The following is a 23144-nucleotide window of genomic DNA, read 5'->3' as shown; positions in this document are numbered from 1 at the left end:
AAACAACTCATCAGGCTTCTCAAAGGTAGCTGTTTGCAGCTGGAAATTGGCATCCGTGCTTTGCTTGGGGTCTTGTTGTGCTTGAGTCCTGCCAGTTAATTCACAGAAACATGCGTGAATCCTGAGAGACCCAGGGTAAGCAGTTGGGCAGTCCTGCTCCAAATCCTCCTCCTCCTCTTTGCTGGGAGGCCTTGTCCACCAGGAGCTGAGGGCAGTGTGCTGAGAATAGCTGTAACTACCATGATAGTATTTAGTCAAATACACAGTTTGCTGCAAATAAATCTGAAGCCTTTTCGCTGTATTACCATAGTGCCTCTAAAGTCAAACCAAATCCAAAGAAAATTGCTGAAAAGACTATGAGCAGCTGAAGCAGTTTGCTCCAGAACATCCCAGATTCAGTCGAAAATGCTTGATTGGAATAAAAGTTGGGGTTGAAAACTGAAGTGCTGAGCACTGCTTCCCTCACCTGCCCCTGCATGCCGTGTATCAGGTTCTTGATGTTGTCCATCACGTGTTGCAAGGGATGACTCATCGTTGCAAAGGAGAGCATCCAGATGGAACTAGAGAAGTTTAATTATGGATTCTGTGTGTTCGTTTGAAAATATTTTTTTTTCTCTAAGGGGAAAAAGATGTTGAGCAAATAATACTATATTTAGAACTGAACTTACATACTAAAATTATAGCTGTACCAACAGATAAATAAACATAAACTAGTAGCATGAACCATTAATGAAAGATAAATCGTATGAAGGGAAATGACAAATGTTTACAGTTTTGGCAGGATTTAAAACAGGGCATGTCTCCTTATATACAGCAACTGTTTTAACAGCTGCTTTTTTTTTCCCCTCCCCTAAATTATTTCAGGTTTTTGAGTCATGATGCAAGAATCTGGGACTGAGACAAAAAGTAACGGTTCAGCCATTCAGAATGGAGCGAGCGGTGGCAACCACTTACTAGAGTGCAGCCTACGGGAGGTGAGATCAAACGGCGAGACACCTTCAGTTGAAATTGGGGCTGCAGATTTAACACATCTCCAGCAACAGCAGGTACTGTAAGACGTATTACAATTCTCCTACCGACAGAAAAAAAAACACGAAGCATTTAACGTCTCCCAACCCCTTTGTATTTGCCAATCAAAGGATGCTTTCAGGACCTGCCTACCACATTCTGTACATTTTTGTCTGTAGAGGATTGCAGTTGCTGTGTACAGGGGAACATTACTTCTCTTCTTGGGGTTCTTTTGGATCAGGGCTTACTCCCACTGCCTGAGTGTGCTGGTGGCAGCGATCGGGTGAACCATTGTGTACAAATAACTGGTTTCCCAAGTGTGTCACTGGGTGGAAAACACACTAACGTTAAGTTTTGTTTTTGCAGCAATTTTTAATATAACTTAGCAACCTCTATCAACAGAATGTTTTCTATTAGAGAGAAAGGCCGTGGAGGTATCTGCTGAGGCAAAAGTCTGGGGTAAATAAATAAACACCCTGTGCGTCAGTACTCTTTTCAGTTCACAAGGAGCAACAGAATTATGTGCCAGGGCTTTCCCTTTGTATTTTAATTAGTGTATTTTCTGGGAAGTGACCATGTTCACCAGTCTGAATTATCCCTATAATACATTTTGTCTTTTTTCTTGATAAAATTTTGCAGCCCTCTCAGGAAATTTTACACTGAAGTGCTGGGCACGTGTCATTAATGTGTTTGGGAACAAAGGCGGCAGTGGAGCCACCGTGAATACACTTAGCCTAACCCTCACTTTCTCTAATGCAATAAGCATTCTTAAAACCTTTTAAATAAGCGATTGGCAGCTGGTTAAGGCTCCCCTAAGCGTACTGTGATCTTTTTAGCTGGTTGTTGAGGAGGAGAAAAACCTGCACTCAAAAACAAAGCAAACTCGAGGCTTGTCGAGGAGCAGGGGACCTGGTTTGCCAGCCTAAGACAGAAAGCTGCCGTAATTAAACGAGTCAGGAAAACAGATGACACTAAAAGCACAGACTTTGGTTGTTTCAGTTATTTTCATCATACAGGTTTTTACTTGAAGTGAGAATACCATCAGTGAGAAAATCACAGCCATGCTGAATTCATTACTGCAGTAGTCACACAAAACCACGGATAAAATTTCAATAACTGCAGGCCACAGTTGAGTAAACAGTTGCACTGAAACTTAATTCCTGTTGACTTTTCCCTCATTCTTCGCCAGGGGCACATTCTGATTCGTAGTGCAAAGACAACAGGGGTTACAGCTTTGATTAATATAGGACAGTAGAAGAGGATTCGAACAGTAAAATATGTTCAACGCAAAGGTCTCTTCTTAAAAAGGCTTGATATCAAAATGAGTTAATTACGCTGCCTTTCCATAGGGGCATGATGGAATTTTCCAGTGCTGCCGCCTGCCCGCTTTGTGCACAGCGAGGCACAGAGGACACAAACACACACACACACACACACACACACAGTAGGGCACTGCAGACCAGCAACATGCAGACCTCTGCTGTTCCTCTTATGCTACCCGTTCCTAATCCTCACCATAGCACCAGAGCCATGTGCAGAGGCTGTGTTGGCCGGTGGCCGCCTATGCAAGCAGTGACAGAGCGGCAGGATCACTGAGTGCTCCTGGGCACAGCCAGGGCTGCTCTGCTGTGGCTCAGCAGCCCCAGCTCCTGGCTGCTCATCCTCTGCCAGTCCAGTGAGTGCGTTCCATCAGCTCTCTGTTCTCCGGTGCTTAAAAGACCTTTATGTTTTGTGGTTGGATCTTGCTGGTAATTGGTTCTGATGGGTAACTTTCCAGTTTCTTAGTTTATCTTTGAAAGAGCAAGTTGATCGCAAAGTTTGAAACGCTTACTCAGAAAGATCTGATAACAAAAGAGTAATCGGAGCTGGCACAAAAATATCAATCTTTATGTTTGTAAAATATTTTTAAAGACTGAAAAGAAGAAAAACCCGTTGTTTTCAGACAGCTAATGCAAGCATTTACAGATACACATGCAACACGGAGCATAATGTTTAGATGTTTCTCCATATACAACATATGCTCTCAGGTCACTTAACAGAATGCATTCTACAGAACGCTTCTTCAATACAAATGAATGAGTTCTGAATTAAACAGCTATTTCTTAAGAGCATTTCATTCAAATCTTTTCTTTTTGCCACCTGGCACTTGTTTTGTCTGAACAAAAATCAGCGGCGCTCCTTTGGGCTGTGCTGCTCAGGGTGGTTCTGAGCACGGCTGAGTGGTGCAATGCATACAGCTGCTCCTGCAAAGCATCTGCACTGAGTTCTGGTTCACATTTTTTGTTAAATTTATGAATTTATGAGAACCAATAGCTTTGTTACGATGGGAAAGGAAAACAGACATGCTTCACATTTTTTAGGATGCTTTAATGGGTCTACAAACTTGTAAATATTTTATCATGGAAAACTGGAGCACCGCAGACGTTCCTGTGTCTGAAGGAGTGACGTGTGGTGTGAGCTCTCTTGTGGCAAGTGCACGAGGGCTCATAGGGCAAGTTTTGCTTTCCGTGTCATCTCTGGGTACAAGGAGGCAGAGTGGTGCAAAATTATTTTGGTGTTAGCAGTCTTCTGAAACGGAGAAGTACAGCTCACACTGATGTTACTCTTTGTAATCATGAAGGAAGATACCTTCTGAACAGCAAAAGCAGTACAAGTGGCTCCTTTGGGACAACCTATGGAAGAATTGTATAAGAATGTAGATATGTGTGGGAGAAATCAACCCTGGGCCCCACTTAAGAGGGAAGGCAGACTTTCCTATGGGGTTTTGGCAGCTGCTGGAGTGGGAGGAATTGCCTTCCTGTCACCACTGGTTCCACAGGAGGTTGGTGCTGTGCAGAAATGGATGGCTTATGGCAGAGGTGATGGGATAGGCAGGGTTTTTGTGAGCTCCTGTAACACCTGGCATAGTCCTGAAGGTCCCCTGGGTCATCAGACTTTCTCAGGAGACAGAAGCGGGTGATTGGCTTGAAGTCAGGCAGCAGGGCTCATGAACTTGCTTCCCAGGTGCCCACAGGGCCAGAAGTGAGGGGCTGAAAGCCTGGGAGCGGAGCACCAGGTACATCTGGCAGCATCTCTGGGCGCCCTTCAGAACACGTGCGTGGTGCAAAGCGGGTGCCAGAGCCACCACGAGTTGCAGGTCAGGCTGAGCCAGGGAGGCTGGGGCAGAATGCGTGTAGTGGTGGGGCAGCTTGGTTACCAGGGAGCAAGAAATAAAGTCGTGGGGACAGACTGCCTGCTAACATAGATGATCACAGCTTTAGCCGCTTCAGTGATTTCTGATGTCTGCAGAAATAGAAGGCTTGATACTTCAGTACTAGTCAGGTTTTTTTAGCTTATAAAATAAATATTATTTATTATGATATATTTTTATCCTTGGGACTGTTCATTAAAGTGTTCTTCATGTTGTTAGTAGAAAAGAATAATATGAATTGAACAAAGAGAATGATTATGAAGTTGAATGCTGATAGGCAGCAGCAAGACACCAAATGCTGTGCTGCGTGGTGGCAGGAATACAAACCTCCCTGCATCAATAGCGAGATCCACTTTGATACTGTACCTTCAAGTCCTGCCCCTCGAGTGTATTAACGTGGGATCTTTTGTCTAACCCAGAATGCTTTTGAACTTATAGGAGGGATGACTTTAATAGTAATTTGTTGACAGATTAGCTACAGAGATTGCAAAGAGTTTATTTTGCAGAACTGGCAGGCTCGTATCAGTGTTCGCTTAAGGAAAAAAACACACATTGCTGTTTTGCAATTGCTTGCGTTTATTGACAACCTGCGCTGAGCAGGCAGAATTGGAATGTTTGTATAATGTAAACCTATAGCTTGTCTGATGAAGTGTAGTGTACTCTTAGGTAGCGCATAGATTGCTTGATAAGAGGGGTTACAAGGTGACTGCGTTTATGACAAACCGGAACAACAGTATGGATGCAACTGGTACACGGAGAAACAAGGAGGAAGTTTATATAAAGAACTATAGGGAAGTTTCTTGTCTTCACTTTTGTCTACGAGCTGAATTACACTCATTGTGAAGTGTCGTTTTGTACTTTCTGGAGAGTAAATACCATTTTTGCATGTTTCCACAAAAAAAAAGTTGTTGTATATAATTTTCAGTGCATCCTGGTTTGTATTTTTTACTCTTTTATTCCATACAAATGAGAAAAGCAATTTTGTTTATGCACAGGATTAGGTTCTGGTGTCTGTGCCCAAGTCAGTGCTTTCTTCAGTCGCTATCTCCGACTGTCCTTGCAGTGTTGGTGGCATCACATGAAGATGTCACAGCTCGGCTCTTCAGCAGCAGTTGTTTCAAGAACTGTTGAGATGAGAAGTGTTAGACTGAGGAAAGCAAACCTCAGAGGCAGTATGTGGCTTCTTCAGATTTTGCTCGTGTCCAAAGGGGAGGAGAATGTATGTGAAGTGGAGGGCTGGTGTATTGTCGAGAGACCAAAGAGACAATTAGACTGGAAAGAATTCTGTCTGTATCACGGTGTAAATTAAAGTAATGAATGCTATGGTGTTTTTTTAAATAGGTTGCTGAGTTTCATCATTTTTCTCTGTTGAGGAGAGGTTACAAACTGCATCAAGAGTTTTATGGTCCCATTGATCATGGTGTGGACTTATCTCCTCCGAACAAAACTGCTAAACCAGATCCTAGATAAAGCCTTTGTTTCGTATTGACATAACTGGGTTAGACCAAATTTGTTTGTTAGACTTTAAGGGAGCGTCCATGTTGAGTCATTTTGACCAAAGAGACATAAAGCCTAATTATTAAACTGCTGTTGCTATTGAAAGAACCATTGGAGAGTGTAGTTTAAACTACATGCAGGCTATTGGGAATGTGTCTGATTTTGCATTGCAGTACGCTGATAATTGATAGTTACATCATGAGAAGATTGCTGCATTTGTATGGCTCTGCTGTTGTATCAGAGAATGTGAAAACCAACTTCATGCTCCTGGTAACTTCATGCTTTTATCATTCAGACTTTTCCCTCAAGTTCTCCGATCTCCCATCATTGAATGGAAGGTGACATGATGTCTTTTTAGTCATTCAAATCTAATAACTTTTAATCTGAAGGTTAAGTAGTGAGATATAAACTAAGAGATGATAATATCAATTTTATGTTCACTGAAGGGCACAATATACCTCTTTCTAGTAGAGGGAAAATTGTGCGTAAAATGTCTTTTGCTTTTCAATGGAAAAGCTGTGGCTCTGAGAGCTTAGGAGCGGAGCAGCGCTGGAAAAATGAAATAAGTTTTAACGTAGGCTGGCTACCTTGCCTGGATTTTAGAATCAGTGATTTTTTTTTTCCTTAATAATTCAATTTTTAGTTCTCTTGTCAATGACCCATGCTGAGAACATTCTTGCAGCATTCTCTATCCTCGCAATTACTAATGTCTTTGTTGTAAGTTCTTATTGACATCAACAAGCCTTACATTTTCTCTAGGTGTGGAAAGGAAAAGTGGGAACTACCACTTTGTTGCAATCACTGAAGTTTTGTTTTTTTTTTTCTTGCCTTGTTTTATTTTTTATTTCGCTTCTGAGGTCTTTGATAAATAACTGCGTAACTCTGAGTCCTCAAAGCACCTTGACATTGGCACCCGGGCTCTGCAGGCTCATGTACAAGCATGTACGTGCAGAAGCTGGGCCATTAGGCGTGTAATCACCTGGATTGTGTGCACAGCCAAATCCAGGAGTCCTCTTTAGACTGCGGATGTCTATTTCTGTATTTATTTATTTGTTTTTACAGTAGCTGCTTTTACTTTTAGAGGTAACTTAAAATCATGCAGTAATCACTTGGGTTTGTGTGGGCTCTTTGAAGAGCTGTAACTGCTGAAATCTGTTTGCAGGCTTGTTTTTTAACCTCGCATCTCCTGTGAAAATTCAGCAACGGCGTGTTTGTTCCCAGCTGTTTTTGTAGGTGTGCTCTCTGCCCTTCTGTTTGCTTATGCTTACTCGTAAGCAAAAAAGTTACCATTCAGGAGTTCTGTTTAGGGAAACCGCACAAAGGAACGCTTCAAAGCTGCTCACCAGCACGTGTATACCCTGAGAGAGACGCTCAGTAGGCATCAGATACCAATTAAAGCCTCTTTCCAAGGATTGATGTTTTTGAAATTATTAGAGACTGTCCCTTCTCCATTGATCTCCGTGTACTGAGGGGTTATCTTAACAAATAGTGCAGCCAAACCTGTGATACAGCGAGCTTAAAATGGCAGTGTACCTGTTAGGGTGGGAGAAAATCTTTCATTGGCATGGAACAGTTCCCCATCCTGGCCTTTTTGTCACCAGCATGTGCCTAAAAGTAAGAGCATCAGTGCTCAGTAAGGTCACGCTGTGTCTCCTGCCAGTAAAACCAGGCATGTGCCTGAGTACCTTGCAGAATTAAGGTGAAGCAGTTTAACACAGAGTTGCATGCATTGCTGATATTTTAAAAGCAATTTAACTTTATTTAGGAACACTCTGCACGCAGGGAGGTTGCTTGGCAGTGCATGCGAGCAGAATTGTGCTGGTTTCCACTAGCAGAGCTGTTGGTTTCAGTGGAGTTTTGTCTGACTTGAATAGGTTTAAATGAGAGCGGAATCAAACGCTGCGGTTTGCTGTGTTATGTTCTTCCTCCTGTGGAGCTCCATTGGGTATCACAGCACGTGCAGAGAGTATCAGCAGCATGGCTGTAATTTATAACAGTAATGGTGTAAATAAAGGTCGGGATACAAAGTAAAATGTGAAATGCATGAATACCCCATTAATTAAAAAAAATTAACAGAAGGTAATTTGGGGATGCTTAGTGTAAATAGTGACATTATGTAATGACAGTTGAGCAGGATGAGTGTTGCTTGTTTTGTTGCTACATCCTGCATTTGTTAACCAGGCTCCCTGCATTTTCAAAAGATTAAATGTATTTCTAACCTGCTTTAAATAGTGCAAATATACCTTTCTTTTTTTCCTATAAAAGCTATATATCGTATCTGTAGAGTGTCTGTAAAGTCAGTGTCATGTGTCAGACACTTCTGAAGCCTGGGGCAAGTGCCAGCTTTATTACAAGTTGGGCTTTTCAATTTATTTTTAATCACATTTCTTCTTTTCAAGATTTTTTTTCTGGGCTCTTGGAAGTGTGAGGTTTGTAAAGGGGTGGCTGGAGGGAGTCAGGCTGTGTAACCCAGCCAGCAGCGTGCTGCAGAACTCAGCAGTGCAGTGCTGCTGTCGGCCCCCAGCCCTCAGCAGGGGCACATCTCAAGCAGACAGAGGAGCACAAAGCACAACATGGGTGTAATTCCTTGTGTCTGAGCGCTGGCGTAACCTTGGTTCTCATTTAGTGACCATAAGGATCGAGGACTGCTACAGACAGCAACATTCCTGGGCATATGGACACGCAGAAGATGCTTGCATGCTTGGAGATGGGCTGCATGTACTGACAGATGGGTGTATTTCTAACTTTGGGTGAGCTGTTCTGATAGACGTTAAAGGCTAAGCTAATTCCTGCAGGTGCGTTTGGGTCCTTCTTACCTTATTTCATTTAATAAGCGTGCTTTTGAAGGATTTTGTTCTTTCCTAGTGAAAGGCATAATTACTGAGGGGCACAACAGGAGTGTTTCAGATTCGGAGACGTGAAGAGAGGTCACACTTTGCCTCCAGAATGTGAAATAATCAGAATTTTATTTCAGATAAAACCTCTGGGACCAATACTTGAAAACACAGCTTCTAACTGCCATTACACAATTTGCTGTGGGTCACTTGGCCAAATATTTGTGTAATGGTCTTTTTTTTTTCTTTCTTTTTTTTTTTTCAAGTCTTGCCAAAGTTCAGGTGGGATTTCTGGCTTTACCAAACTAAACTGTACCTGGAAATGAAGTTAAGGAAAGGAAGGACAAAAACTCTTCCTGCTCAAATTAGTGATCAGAGGCTGAAGGAATGTGGTTGTCTGATGTGCTCAGATCAGTTTTCCTTAAAATTTCCTTGTTTTCTTCACTGTTACAAAGAAAACCATGCCATGAAAGAAATAGCATGATGTAGCAGCACTGCTAACCATCTCACATTCACACTTTTTAGCCTTGTTCCTAGCCATTGGTCAGGTACGTGCCAGAGGAGGGGCAGGGCTGTAGCTATTTGCTCCTCAGGGCTCTGAAGGCAGAGGGCAGATTCCCCCAGGACCTGCTGGCACCTTACCCAGCAGCACCCTACAGCTCTGGGGTGTGAGCTGCTCTTCAGATACGAAGCCAGGGCACTTATGTTTCTAAGCTGTCATTGTTTCATATTTTTGCTTCCAGATAATTAAGTCGTTCATTGTAGGAGGAAAGGTCAGATGGACATGGGGGCAGGTAAAATGGGCCTTGAGAAACTGTGGGGTCCAGCATCCCACAGGAAAAGCAAGAAATCAAATGGGCTTTAGTTCTCCTTTTGAGAGGACTCAGACCCTCAAAGTCAGTCTCAGCAGTCTCCATCAGACGTTATGCGGTGGCTGCTTACAGGGGATGCCTGGTCAGATTTGATCTGTCCTAGGAGAAGCTCTGCTCTGGGGAGAGTGGCTGCTGTATGTCTTTATGTTGCTGTGTTGCGTTATACATACCCACTCCTACAGCACACTGCTCCTACAGCAGCTCCTCTTAAAGAAAACTCAGAAGAGGTGGGTAAGTGTGTATGGAAAGCAACTGTGTGGGATCTTGGTGGAAAGTCCACATGTTTCTAATGAGGAGGCTGGATACGGCACTGTTCTCTGACGCTGTGCCCTCAGTTACAAGTTCTGTAAGTGCAGTATTCTTATTTACTGGGTGCAGTAAGAAGTTCTCACTGTGAACATGCATTGGGCTCGTTGTGTACGTGCAGGGCAGGTCAGTGGGGTGGGGCATCATGCATGCATCATGCATGGGAACTCTGTGCCTGGGGCCGGGGCAGGAAGGACCCAGCCGTCATCCCAAACTTCCAAGGGGGCAGCAGAAATGTTTTGTTCAGGTAAAATGGTCTGCATCCCCCATCTTTGATGCGGTATTACTGGTCCTAAAGAAAAAACCCTTCAATCCAGTAAACAACAAAAAGCAGACTCGTCTTTTGTAGTGTTCTCAAAAGAAAAGTAAGATTATAACACTAAAGTGGGTTTTATTGAATCCAGGCATGAATCCATATTGAAGAAATAATCCACAGCCTCCTTTCAGTTTCTTGTCTTTTTAATTAGTGCTGGCAATGGGATTGTTAGCTTTTAAGATACAGTAAATATGAGCCTATTAATATTATTGAGCGTACCGCTCCATGAGGTACGGGGATGCTGTAACCACAGGTGTTTTATAGAGCAGCTGGCAGCGGGCTGTGCTGTGACAAACCTTCCCTTATGGCTGAGCTGCTCGGATGCCCAGCGTGGTGGGGCAGGGTTGAGCCCTTTTTCACAGCTTGGTAAGTTTAAGAAATTTAAAATACTTTCTTTTCCTTGAGAAATGATTCACCAATTCCTGCCATTATTGAGGGGGGCTCTTAGAAGCGTTTTACGCTTGGCTCCAGCCCTTTGACTTGTGCAAGGGCTGGATTATAAGGGTTTAGCAGTGATTAGCTCTGTATACAGTATTTTCTTTGCTCCGAAAGGTATGGTGTTTGCTTTGCAGAGAGGTTCTGTTTTTCGGAGTTTCAGCTGACCACCTGCTTTTTTCCCTAATTGATTACAAGGGCAATCGCTAGGCACAATAAATAAAAGATACGGTCTACCAAGGCTGTGTCATAGGGCTGCACGTCGACGATTCATAAGCTGTGAGCAGAACTATGTGCCTTTCCCCGGGGCAGGGAAGTGCGTGCTGCGTTCCCGTTTGGGATCCTTCCAAGGTCACTGGGAGCCCGCGGTGGTGCCTTTGCTGGCGCTGGCTGATGGCCTCGCTGCCACACGGCGGTGTGAGTCTCCCAGCAGCAGGAGGAGCAGCCAGCCAGCACCTGGCTTCCTGCAGCTCTTTGCTGCTTTTGCACCACTTAAGCACCCTAGTGAAAGCTGAGCCTGTTGGGATCTTATTAGCTGTATTACCCGTCCCAGCTGAACTTCCACGAGTTACACGTGAGGAGAGCTCACAGAGTGAGCTCCTAGTGGCAGCTCTGACTGGATTTAGTTATTAAAGAGCACTGCAGGAGAGATGCTGGAGAGCCCTCGCAGTTCTCCATCTCTGTTTATTCTTTGAGTCTATCACATTTCATCTATTGGTTCTTCTAGAAGACCATCCTAGTCTGAGAAGTCTCTCTTCTGTTGTTTTCAAGCTGGAATCTGATCTCTGCTGTCTGTCTTTACCTCACATCGTGACCCTCCATCCCCTCTGTCTTGTATCAGATTGTCCTTGGAGCAGAAGATGAGCAAATGAGTGTGTCTTCTATTTAACTGTGTATGTCAATGATAAATCTTCTGAGGAGACTCAAGCCACATGTTTCTGGGCTAGGCTGCATCCCTGTATCCCAGGCTCTGGCCTTCATCAAGCCCCAAAATCTGAAGGGCAAAACAGAAGGATTGAAGGGGAAAATAAAATCCCAGTTCACTTTTAATGCACCGAGGCTGCGCAGGACCCCCGATAACAACTGCTGTAACTGTGGCTCCGTCACTCAGAGGCCAGTGCTCCGGGCTGTGCCAAGTCTCTGTCGTCCACAAGACAAGACATCTGCAGTACATTTGTTTAAAGCAGGGAGATGACAAGCACTGAAACAGATGTTGGAAAACAGAGCAGCAAAGTCCTGCGCTGTGCACAGAGCCCACCGGGCCCCGGCTGTCAGATGGCTGAGCAGTGCGAACGGCTGCTCCTGATCCGTGAGCCCTCTGCTTGGGGGTGGGCTTTGCCAGCATGCAGAGCTGCCTTTACTGGTGCACCTGGGAAGCGTGCATGGAGCAGGGTCATCATTCAGCCCCCTCAGATGGGTGACGCTCCGGCTTACCCACACTGAGTGGAACCATTGGAAAGCATTGGGAGCGTCTTGGCATCCAACACCAGCATCACTCATTAGTTTGAATGAAAAGTCTGTGTGCAGGCTTTATCACAGCTACAGAGAGTTTTATCACAATCAACATAAAACAATATTCCATCTGAATCCTCTGCACCGTATTGCCGTATAAAAAGCAGCTAATGTCTAGTGATCCTTGGTATATGAAGCAATTCAGGTTTATCACAAGCTGACAAATTATGCTTTGACAGCAAAGAATCCCTCTCGTACCTGATCTCATGCTTCCTAAGACCAGCTTTTCACCTTCTCTGATCTTGTCTTTAGGAGCTGATCCCCTCATAGTGGGAAGGTAGAGCTGGCGTTAAACGAGCTTGTGAGATGTGGGGATTGCTGCTGCCTGCCTCGCGCCCAGGGTTCTCTCTCTGTCTGCTGCACCCTAACTCTGGGAAAGCAGAGTGGGATTCTGCGGGCTGGCAGAGCTGCTGGCAGATGTGCTATCTGCTAATGAATGATTGTTCAGCACAATCACATTTTCCTCTTATCCTGGTAGAAAGGAGGGAGGGATATATGCCTCTTCTTCTCATCTGTTTTTCTCCATCTCATTTTTCCTTTGTGATATTACAGAGATGGGCGGTAGGCAACAACCTTGAAAATCGTTACTACGTTGCCCCCAGTCTTTATAGGGACCTGAACCATTTATCAGAGCATTTTATGAAAGGACTGGTTCCCATGTGTTTGGGTGAACATCACTGGACTGTGCTGAACCTCCTTATATTATTACTGCTTATCCAAAAGGATGAAAGGAGGGATGATCCAGGACACCTGGAGGGATGAAGGGACGAGAGCTCCTCTGTGCCTGCCCTGCAGATTCCTCACCTGGCCAGATCTGGCTGTGCTGCAGATGTCCAGCAGATACTGCATCCAGCCGGGAGAGCTCATGGGCTTCTTCCTGTCCCTAGAGCTGCTGCCATCTGCGGAGGCTGGCAGCTGCATGGATGGGCCTTGTGTTCAGAAAGCCTGAGCTGGTACTCGGGCAGTGCCCATGCCTGTATGGTGTGTCCTATCCAGACCTGGCTGCTCCCTTCCAGATGGGCTCTCTTCTCCAGCTCTCTGTTCACATCACACTGGAACAATGCAGCTGTGATGTGGGAGTTAATGTCTGCCAAGATGTGGAGCTGAGCACAGGAGGGAGGGGAAGGTAGGTGCAGAAGGAGGCATCTGCCCTCTGAAGTGGATGAGCAGTGAGGAATGTGTTAGGTGTTATTTAGAGAAGTGTGCTGTTGTTATTTGGAGAAGCGTATGGTTCCCAGGTCTGTGCTTACTGCTCCTGAAGGGGCTTTGTGACCCCAGGTCGCTGGGCAGAGCTGGCTTTGGGCTCAGCCTTGTGCCATTCCCTTGTACAGAGGTACGTCTGGTGAGACCTGAAGGCACTGCACCCGTGCCCTGGTGGTCCCAGCAGCACTGATCCAGGATAGAGCTCTCTGTGCCCATCCAGGGGTGCAGGTCTGTGGGTGCCCACGACCTCCAGCACTGCCAGCACCCTGCTTGTTCCTGAACTTCCATTCTGCAGGCTGTGTGTGCGGATTAAGAACCAGACCTTGGGCATCGCTGTTTCCAAACCCAGTTGTCCCTGCTGTAAAAGCCCTGTAGCCATGAATGGGATCTTGGTGAACAACCGCAGGCCAGCTGAAGGCTGAGGAAAGATTTAGGGGTTTGCCGTGGTAACTGAAGGTACAGTCTTTGGTCACAGATTCCTTGAGATGAAGCAGTGGGAGAAGCCTTTTTGAGCCTTTAGCTCAGCATGCACATGGAGAGTTTTCTGCCCAGGTACAGTGGGTTGGGTTGGAATAGGTCAGCACTGCTCCTCGTGGGAGCGTTCGTCCTGGGCCTCAAAAAGAATGGTTACACTGGGGAATATTAATAATTGACCAGTAGTAGAAGAGAGCTCTTTCTGTAAATAAACTCCAGTGTAATTAATAGCTCTGTGTTTCAGAGGCGTGCATGCAGACGTAGGCAGGGATGCAGTGAGTGTGTCGGGAGCTGAAGGACATCTGCAGATAAGGGTTAACAGCCTTCTGAGGCTGAACTTGTGAACCTGGGCGACTGCTCGACTTGTTTGTTTCAATAAAACTTTTGTCTCTGCTGTGTATGGGTTTTATAGCATGTGTCTCTCATTCTCCAGGAAACACTTCAAGTCGGGTTTTTAATATAATGTTGGTAGCAAAGTATGAAGGACAGAGGAGGTAACAGAGAAGGCAACTTGCTAATGCAAAAGCAGTGTACTGAAAGTCACTTTTATTTCTTATTTATAATCTACATGCACACTCTGGATAATAGATGACAACGCTCATTCAGTACTTTAACTTCAAAGCAGAGAGAAGGCATGGATGACAGAGCTGGGAGCTGGAACACAAAGGTACTAACAACAAGAGGAAAAATGCCTGTTTACTGGATTGCATTTGTTAGCACGCTGTCTTCAGATATTGTTCCCCCAGGAATAGTGAGAATATGTGCTGCACGAACAATGATTTAACATCTGAAAATGGTACTTAAAGAGTTTTCTGTCTGGTAGTAATGTGATGAAGGCTTCTGAATGGAACCTGGGGACTTCATTTCTTCTATTTATCTATATGTCTCTCTGGTTTTAGTCAGCGGTAATTGCATATTTAACCCCTTAAACAGGTTTAACCCTCTCACCACCAACTTTTTTTTTCCCTTTGCTCTCACATCTGCTTTTGTTACACTACAGCTGTGCCGAAGCATTCCTGGCCAAAAATCAGACAAACAAAGGGGATTTTGGAGAAGTTGTGGCCAGGGCAGTGCACCGAGCAGAATACCAGGCTCCTCCTCTGCTTCTGCCTTTCCCTCTGCTTCCTTTTTAAGGAAAGCAGTGGATAATAGCAGCCACGGAAAGTGTTTTAATGGGATTCAGTGCTGCTGGGAGCTGTATAGCAGAGAATGAGAGCAAGAAAGAGAGCTGTAATGAGGGGGGGTGTTGCAGATAGGGCGGTAAATCAACAGTATGAATTTGCTGCTTACTTCAGCACTCTATTTCTTTCCATCTTTCTCAATTAGTACTTGTTCTGGGGGGCTTGCTTAATAGCTTATGTGAAACAAATATTAACATAAATTGTTTAATTATATCAAAATCTTGAATTCCTCCAAGACGAAAAATTGTTTTTAGCTGTGAGTACATCTGCAATAAAACATCATCGAGTTAAAGTAAACGAGCTCTAAGGAAAGCCATAAGATTGTAGCTGAGCTACTTTTACAGTTTATTTTCATGGTATTTAAATTATGATACCAGTGGGTATTTTTAATTAGTGCCTCTTTAAAGTGTGCACTTGTCTACATAAGCCATTTTGGCAAATTTGACTCATTCATACAGCGGTTGCTGTAAAAGAGGCCAGCACAGCCTGCAGGAATTGGAATTAAAAGTTTCTGCAAGCTGTTGTCGACATGACCACATCTCATTAACTTAAAAAATGGAGATTATTTGCCTGAAAGCTTGATTTGACTAACAGTAATCAAATATTAGGCTCAGTGGAGAAGGAGGAGGAAAAGCAGCTTCGCTGTTGTGATCTATATGCTTAAGTGTTGTTTGGGTCATGTCAAATAGCGATGTCGTATTTTTGCTTTGACACACGTAACGGGGGAAGAAATAAGGAGGCATATGGCTTTGGGAGAGATCCGGGCTTCCTTCTGCTTTACGTTCTGACAGAACTATTTACCAAACTGACCGAAGATAAACATAATTTCTCTGATGATTCTAACAATAAGTGATCAGAATTAATTATCTCGAATAGTTTCCACTGAATTATCAAAGTTTAAATACCGGAAATTGCTCCTATCTCGTGTTTATCAGCTGTTAATAGGCATGAACCTTGAATTTGCACCGTCGAGTCGTTTAATTGTTTTAACAAAATATGATCAGGTGGGCTGCAAAAATCTGCGTAAAATCAACAAAAATAGAGAATTGCCTTTCTTATCTTGTGAGTTCTTTAAGTAGCTTGTAAAATGGAATAGCTGAGGAAAAAAAACACCTCTTTTGTGCTGCGCTTAGGGTAGGGGAGTATGAAATCAAAACAGCTCGGGAGAGAAGAAGGGTCAGAATTGGGTGTTTGGTGCCATACCTTGATGGAAGCTGTGGCACTCGTCACGAAAAAACAGGGTGCAGTTAAACAAAAGAAGATAAAGTCTTGTGCCTTTTTATGTCTTTGAACTGCGAACATGCGCTGCATTTTACTAAAGGAACATGAGCCTTGAATGTAAGTAACTGGTTTTTGCATTAGGTACTCCCTGGAGGTAGCAGAAAAATATCATGTCCCTGCATGAAATGCGAATGTGAAATCTACCAGAAAGAAATATTTATGACCATTTTATGCTTGATTAGACTTGGATGACATCTGTTAGAAGACAGGGACTGGACAAAGAGAGAGACGCTCGGGGGCAAATGTTAACAGAGTTGTTTAGATGATGCTGGGGCAGGAGCGTCCATTTACTGCCAGGCAAAACATAGGAATTGTGTTAGCGAGAGTGCAGCTGACAAGAATTCGCTGTGATGGAGACACTGTAAACTGACTGGCTGGAACAGTAAAATGCAGCTGTTGATATTCACTGCACTGCCACGATTTATGGCCAGGTATCTCAGCTAAACACAGATACTGTAACTTGCAGGGAGCAGATGCATTAACAAAGTTATATAAATGTGAGTCAGCTATAAAAAAACGACATCTCCACTTTTTAAAGTTGTTATTCCACCAGGCTGCGCGTCGAGTGGAAAGGACTTTAAAGGAATAAAAAGGGGGGGAAAAAAAAAAAAAAAGCAGGATTTTCTTTTTCTCACAGCGGATCGTGGTGCTCTGTTGCAATGGACCCGGCCCTTTGCTTTCCCCATGCTGCTCCGTGTGGGGCTTTTCTCCCCCCACCCCAATCCTGCTCCTCCTCGGCCGCTCCTGTGCTGCATCCCACCCCTCTGTGCCAATCTTTAACCCCAGAGCCGGGCGGTGCATGGCTTGTTAGCCCGGTGTGTTTCTAATGTTGTTTACCATCTCGGCAGCAGTGGGTTTTATGGCTGGAGGTACAAACACTCACTTCGCTCTGGGTCTCTTCCCAGCTTTCTTTTCCTGTAAATTTTCTCTGTCTGGAATGCTTATGGGAAATGTTATTTTGTTTTTGTTTGCAACAGCTCCGTTGTTTTGATTTTGTCTGAGTGGTATGGAAAACAGTACGTCACTTGGAGTGGGTGTTTTGTCTATTGGCCATTTGGCTATTGCACATATATTTCTCATACTTGTTACATGATGACAAGGGAACCCAAATGGCATAATTTTTCCAGTTGGATTTTGCTTTCCAGTGTAATAATAGTGAAAGGAAAACAAAGTTAATAGATTTAGCAGTTTTGATACTGCTCGCATGCTGATAGATGCCTTCGGATTTTTTTCCCTGTGGTTAAGGATCTATTTAGACAAAGGTCAGATTAATGCATATATCGGTTTCTATAATAAACTGCGTAAGGATTAGGTTACCCATTTTGCATACAGTTGTGAAAAACTGTAATTTAAGTACCCAAGCCCATAAAAGGGTAATAAACAACTTCAGTACCATCAATATGATTGGTTGAGGGCACTTTTTCTCTGATTGTGAGGCGGTACGTAACAGAAGTGGTAGCAGCAGATGCCTTTTAATTGAAAAACGATCCGAAATAAATTTTGCACTTGAAAAGAGAATGTGGCATCCTCCATCTAAGTGTTGTGCTGGAGAGATGTGAGCAGAAGATACACCCATCCTTGCGTAGTATTTACTGTGTTGGGGAGGAAGGGCGACAGAATGCAGGACTGGATAATTTTTATGTATAGTACAGAAATGTAAAATGGAAAGTATGATTAATTTTTCAATTTCTCTCTGCAGATATCTAATAATTGTGCCCATGGACTGCCAAAGGCTCCCATTAAAGATTTAAAATGCAAAGAAAGGTAGAATCAAAAAGATGGTATTTTGGATTAAATAATGTAAAATAACTGTAGGGCAGTAGCAAAGTGAGAAGCTATTGGCAAAATAAAAGCGTGGTGTCAACTCTCCTTGAGACAGACTTAAACATTTACGCGTTCACGTTCATCTTCTTGTAGCTGGGATTTTAACCAAAATACAGCAGGGCTGCTTAAGCCAGCCGTGGCATTAAAGATATATTTGTATGCTCTCAGGTTTTACTGTGCTTGTCCACAACAGAGTGATGAAAAACGCAGCACATGATCCCTTGTTATAAAAATCTACATGGGCAGAGTGGCAAGGGCTCATGTTTGTTGTGCAGCATTTAAGACTGTGTTAGCAAACTCTGTGGCATAACGTGTTGTTCATTAAGTACCAACAGATACGGTGTGGCCAGCGAGCATTTTGCAACAGCTTTGTGCAATGTGCTGTTTTTGCTAAGCCTCAGAAAAGGGGATGCTGCAGCCGTAGTGTAGAGAGGCTGTCAGAAGGGTCCAGCTGGACTTTTCCTCCCTTTTCTGTACTGTCTTTATCACTTTGCTCAGTTCCACATAATAACATCTTCATCTGAGATTGCTGTGGCACAGGGGAACTGCATTTGTTGATCAAATTTGGCTGGATAACACTGTGATCTCGTATCCTGAAGTGCGGAGATGTGCCTGGAATACGCAAGCATAAAGCTGGCCCCTTGATTGATTGATTCTGCCTGTCACAGAACAAGATAACTGGATCAGTAAATACCCTGTGCACTTCAACTTCATCTACACAATCAAAAGTGAGGGCATCATGGGGCTGAAAAGCACCGAGGCATGATGGGAATATCTACATTTCAGAGTGATAGCCAGGAACTCGCAGAAAGAGAGGAACAGAAGGAAAAGAAGATTTTCCTGTGTGTTTATACACGAAGAGCAGTGAAAAGCGCATTAATTTCTGTGTGTTTGCAGCGTGTCTGTCTCTCCGTGGATTTATTTCAGTTTCACGTTGGTGTAAGGCTGCTGCTGGCGGTGGTGTGAAGCCAGCATAAGGCAGGAGTAAAACAGATGAATCAGACCGTGGGTATTTCAGGGAAAGGATGTTATTTGGGGGCTCTGCTGGAAGGTGGCATCTCGTCGGGTAGAGCCCGGTGGAGTTCTGCAGCCGGCTGAGGCTGCTGGCTGCTTTGGCAGTTCCCAGAGCTGTTCTGAGCCCCCTGAGTTCATAGCACGGGGCCCAACCTGCTTCATGGGCAGTCCGGGCTGCGTTTTAATCGAGAACTAAGAAGAGAGGCACCAAAAATAAAGGGCTGAGGATGACAGGTGGCAGCGTTTACATGAAAAGGCCACATTTTAATGCAAAAGAAAACGGAATATGAGCAAAGCAGGCGGGATTCAAAGAGTTTCAGTGCGTTTTATCTCCTCATTACAGTGATACTCTGCTCCGAAAGCATAGCTCCTGCAGAACTCGGTGCAGGGCTGAGGTTGGGGAGCCCATGGCATGGAATCCACGGGCAGCTCTGCCTGCACAGAGCCTCACCAGGAGCTCAGCTGCTCCAGCATCATGCATAAAGCAGGAATGCTTGAGCATCAGGTGCCGCCTGTTTACTTGGAACACGTGTGTTGTTTGCCCCTAGGACTGTCCCTGCCTGGCTGTGGTTTCAATAGCTGCATCTCTCCCAAGCATGAAAGGATGAAACAGTTGACTGTGGGCTTGCTAAATGATCGCTGTGTGTCTCTCTGGACTTCCTGACATCCCCTCTATTGAGGAAGGTCACAAACTGTATTATAGGGTACTTTGCATCTGCTTCCTTTCCTTATCTGCATTGTGACAAAAGTTGGCTACTGGCTCCGGACTGTTGCCTCGTTCCTGAAATGTGGCAAAACTGAAGGGGGACTTTAAACAAAGTCCAGCCGTTAAATAGTCTGCTATTCAGGCACTCACTAGAAATACAGAAATTGATAGTAGCTGCAGAGCAGTGGTACGACAGTCAGTTGGAATTGTGCTGCAGAGAAAATAGAAAAAGGAAAATCTTGCACCTGTTAATTTAAATGTGCTGACTACAGTTATCGGGTATTTATGACTTTGGAAACACAACAGATGACAACAAAACAACACTCAACAACAGCCAAAGATTGGCTCAAATTAGCCCATGACCACAACATAAAGTTTTAAATGCTAGAAAGCATCGTGCATCATTTCTCAGTGAACAAAAGGTTGCAGAAGTGGTAGGCACAAGGTGGGTAGCATGGGGGATGCAGAAATGATGAGGACAAGGGCTGCAAGTGGTCAGAGCCCTTCTAAATGAAGTAGGGCTTCCTCTGTCTTCTGCACCTCTGTCCTTGTTCCTCGCTCTTCCTCTGCTCCTTCAGCTGGGTGGAGGTCATTTTCATGAAGCACCTAAGTGAGAAAGCTCCTGGCTGTGACATGGCGACCGAAGGTGCTGTGAGTTCATGGCTCTGAGGGTGGTTCTGCACCCCTCCACCAGGGCCCTGTTTTCTTTGGCTGGAGCTTTTGACAGGGCTGACATATTTATGCACAGAGCTAGTGTTTAGCTTGGAATTTTACACATATGAATGATGAACTAAACAGAACTCATTTATTTTTTTCCTTCCTTCTGTAGCTTTTTTCTTTGAAACGTGAGGTTATACACTGCAGACAAGCCCCAGCATATCCACCCTGTGCTTGACCACCAGAATTAATAACTAGCCACATTCCTTGATGATTCTATAGGGATTGGAAGCTAGGCAGCCGAGTTTGCTATGCAAGAGAGTTAATAAAAATTTTCATTGCTGGAGGAAAGCTTATATACAGTAGTCTGTTTGTCCTGTATTTCAACCACCTGAGTCAGAGCCAAAAAAGCAATTGTCTACTACATATTTCAAACAGATGCTGAGGGGTAAAAGGAGTGACTAGAATTCACAGCAATAAAATGCTGCCTCTTTAAGTTCCCTTGAAGGAAGTGAACCCATAAAATTTTTGCTGCTGACTTGTTTGTCCAGTTCTTTGAAGTATTTAACATTAATTTAGTCTGCAAATCATTGCCACCTCAATTTTTCATTGAAGTATCGAAGCCTGTTAAACACACAACCTCAGAGTGGGCAAAAGCCCGATTTCTGCAGCAGATAGATTCACTTAGCAGTTATCCATTTGAAAGCTTGTTCCTGAAGCAGGCGGTACGATGTACTGTGGGTGTTGGCAGAGGAAACCTTTCTGCATGAGTTTGTTTTTTTACGAGTATAAATTCCACTTGCAGCAGGTAAGTGTGCTGTAAGTGGTGGTCTTTGCCCGTTTCTCCCCCCATCACCCCTTTCTGTTCCTTACCCCGTGGCAGCTCAGGGGTGGGATGGGGTTCAGTGGGGAACGTTTGTCTGTACTGTGCTTTGGGCAGTTTCTCCTGAAAATGGAAACGAATTGAGGGCAGTCACACCGTGTCTCAGATATTCTATCTTTAAAGCAGTTCTCAGGCGGGCATAACGTGCTTGAGGTCATTCTCACTGCTTTTCCTTAAGGGATGGCTGGGGTCGGTTGGCATGTGATGGGTGCCCTGTCAAGTTACTGAGCACTGTTATGCTTCAGGATCCTGACCAAGAGCCTCCTTGTGTTCCCCTGTTGTCTTCTCCCATCTAAATTCAGGTTTCTCCCTACTCTCTGCCAGGGCACTGGGGCTGAGCAGTCCATCCCTGTGCTTTGCCCACGGGGCTGCAGCCAGCACACAGCGGTGGCCCCGGCGCAGGACATTGGCTGTGGGGTGAGCTTGAAAGCACTGCCAGGCTTTGGCTGGAAAAAATATCAACACACAGGGTGTCAATTGGAAACCAGCAGGGTGGCAAAGCTACTGCGCCGCAGTGGGAATGCAGCAGCCTCAAGGCCCTTTACACGATTGGTGACACACTAGAGATATTGTTAAATTACCTTTTTTATTGGTTCTTGAGTCTTGTGTCTTAAAAGACTATTATTTGGAAGAGGTCGAGAGAATCCTTCTGTTTAGCTTGGAGATGCAAAACGTGGATGTGGATCTGAACCTGGACTTCTCTGAAGTCCAGGCATTGTTTGGGGCTGGGCTTTGGGCTGAGCTGATGTGGGGAGCTTGCAGGGCGCTGCTGAGCCGCAGCCACTGTGGCCTGGTGGGTGCTGGCAGCTCTGCTCCTTTCTCACCAGGCAGCCTCTGTGGGGCACACGTGTGTGTGAGGAGGGGCAGAGTGTCTTAGGGAGAGAAATTGAACAAGCCCATTAGGTGGAACGTACAGGTGAAACATTTCCATGGGGTATTATGGCTGTTTAAAGTTCTAAGGGGATGTTTGTGTTTGATTTTGTTTTCAGCACCAAATACTGAATACAAGAATTTACTGATTTGCAAACCCACTGATTGTGTTGAGGACAGGGCCAGGAAGTCTTGGAGCTGGGTTAGGCTCAGTAGGCAAGCAGAAAAGGGCTTCTTGCAGCAAGTTCTTGGAAATGTTTGGGACTCCTCATGTTTGTTGTTCACGAGTGTTGTTTCTGGTGTTGAACTTCCCATGCCCCAGTGCTTTTACCCAACTGTAGGGTCAGGGTGGTGGAAAAGAGGCTTTTTAGTATTGTTGAAGGACTTCAAGATCATTTCAGAGAGGCTGTGTATTGCTAGCAATCCAAAGGAGAGCTTGGGATGCAGGTTCAGGGAAGGATTGAGCCACTGTTGAAACACTTAGTTTAGTTCCAACATACAGTTGACACTGTGCAGCCAGCACTGTCCCATAGTTCACATCGGCTCCCAGCATGGGCTTCCTTTGCTTAAGGTCCCACGGGTTTGTGCATTACAAACTTCCTTTCAAGGTTGTAAACCCTTTGAAAGCAGCCCCTGTGCCTCCTCTGTGCTCCCAAGCTGGCTCTCTGGTAGCAGCAGCAGTTCAGTGTGGTTGTTGTAGCACTCTGGAGGAGTGGGAAAAAAAATGGGCTAAGATCCTGGTTGGCTAATGAATGTGCCTTTCCATTGTATGGTAACTCCTCGGCAGCAGGCTGTGGTGTACTGAGTGTTGAAAAATGCCATGAGTTGGTAATTGAATGTTTTGCAGGAAAATTGATGATGTGAAGCAATTGCTGAGGTCTCTTTAGATTTTGATATTTTTGTCTGCATTATCTATTAGTTTATCTGATAGAGCGATATTTAAATGAAGAAAACCAGCATGAGGAAGTAAGAGAAGAGACGACAGCTTGTTTGTAATTTTCCACCAAATGCAGAGAGAAGGCCATAATCTTTTTAAGCTGTGTTTCCCTTTTTGGCACCCTTTTATTGCCAGTTGTCATCT

General features: G+C 44.5%; 1 protein-coding gene across 12 annotated transcripts in view; it reads left to right on the top strand.

Annotated features, from left to right (window-relative positions):
- The window catches only part of FOXP1 (forkhead box P1), a 341764-nt gene that overhangs the window by 192022 nt on the left and 126598 nt on the right, over positions 1 to 23144 (top strand). For all 12 annotated transcript variants that reach the window (XM_090148431.1, XM_090148428.1, XM_090148435.1 and 9 more), the window contains one exon: positions 865 to 1046. In XM_090148431.1, coding sequence (XP_090004557.1) covers positions 876 to 1046 — 171 coding nt within the window. In that variant the 5' untranslated portion in view covers positions 865 to 875. The remainder of the gene's footprint in view (positions 1 to 864; positions 1047 to 23144) is intronic.

Source organism: Phasianus colchicus, chromosome 11 (assembly GCF_987193195.1).
Source record: "Phasianus colchicus chromosome 11, bPhaCol1.hap1.1, whole genome shotgun sequence".
In the NCBI taxonomy this organism is placed as follows: Eukaryota; Metazoa; Chordata; class Aves; order Galliformes; family Phasianidae; genus Phasianus; species Phasianus colchicus.
This window is presented reverse-complemented; position numbering and strand designations above follow the sequence as displayed.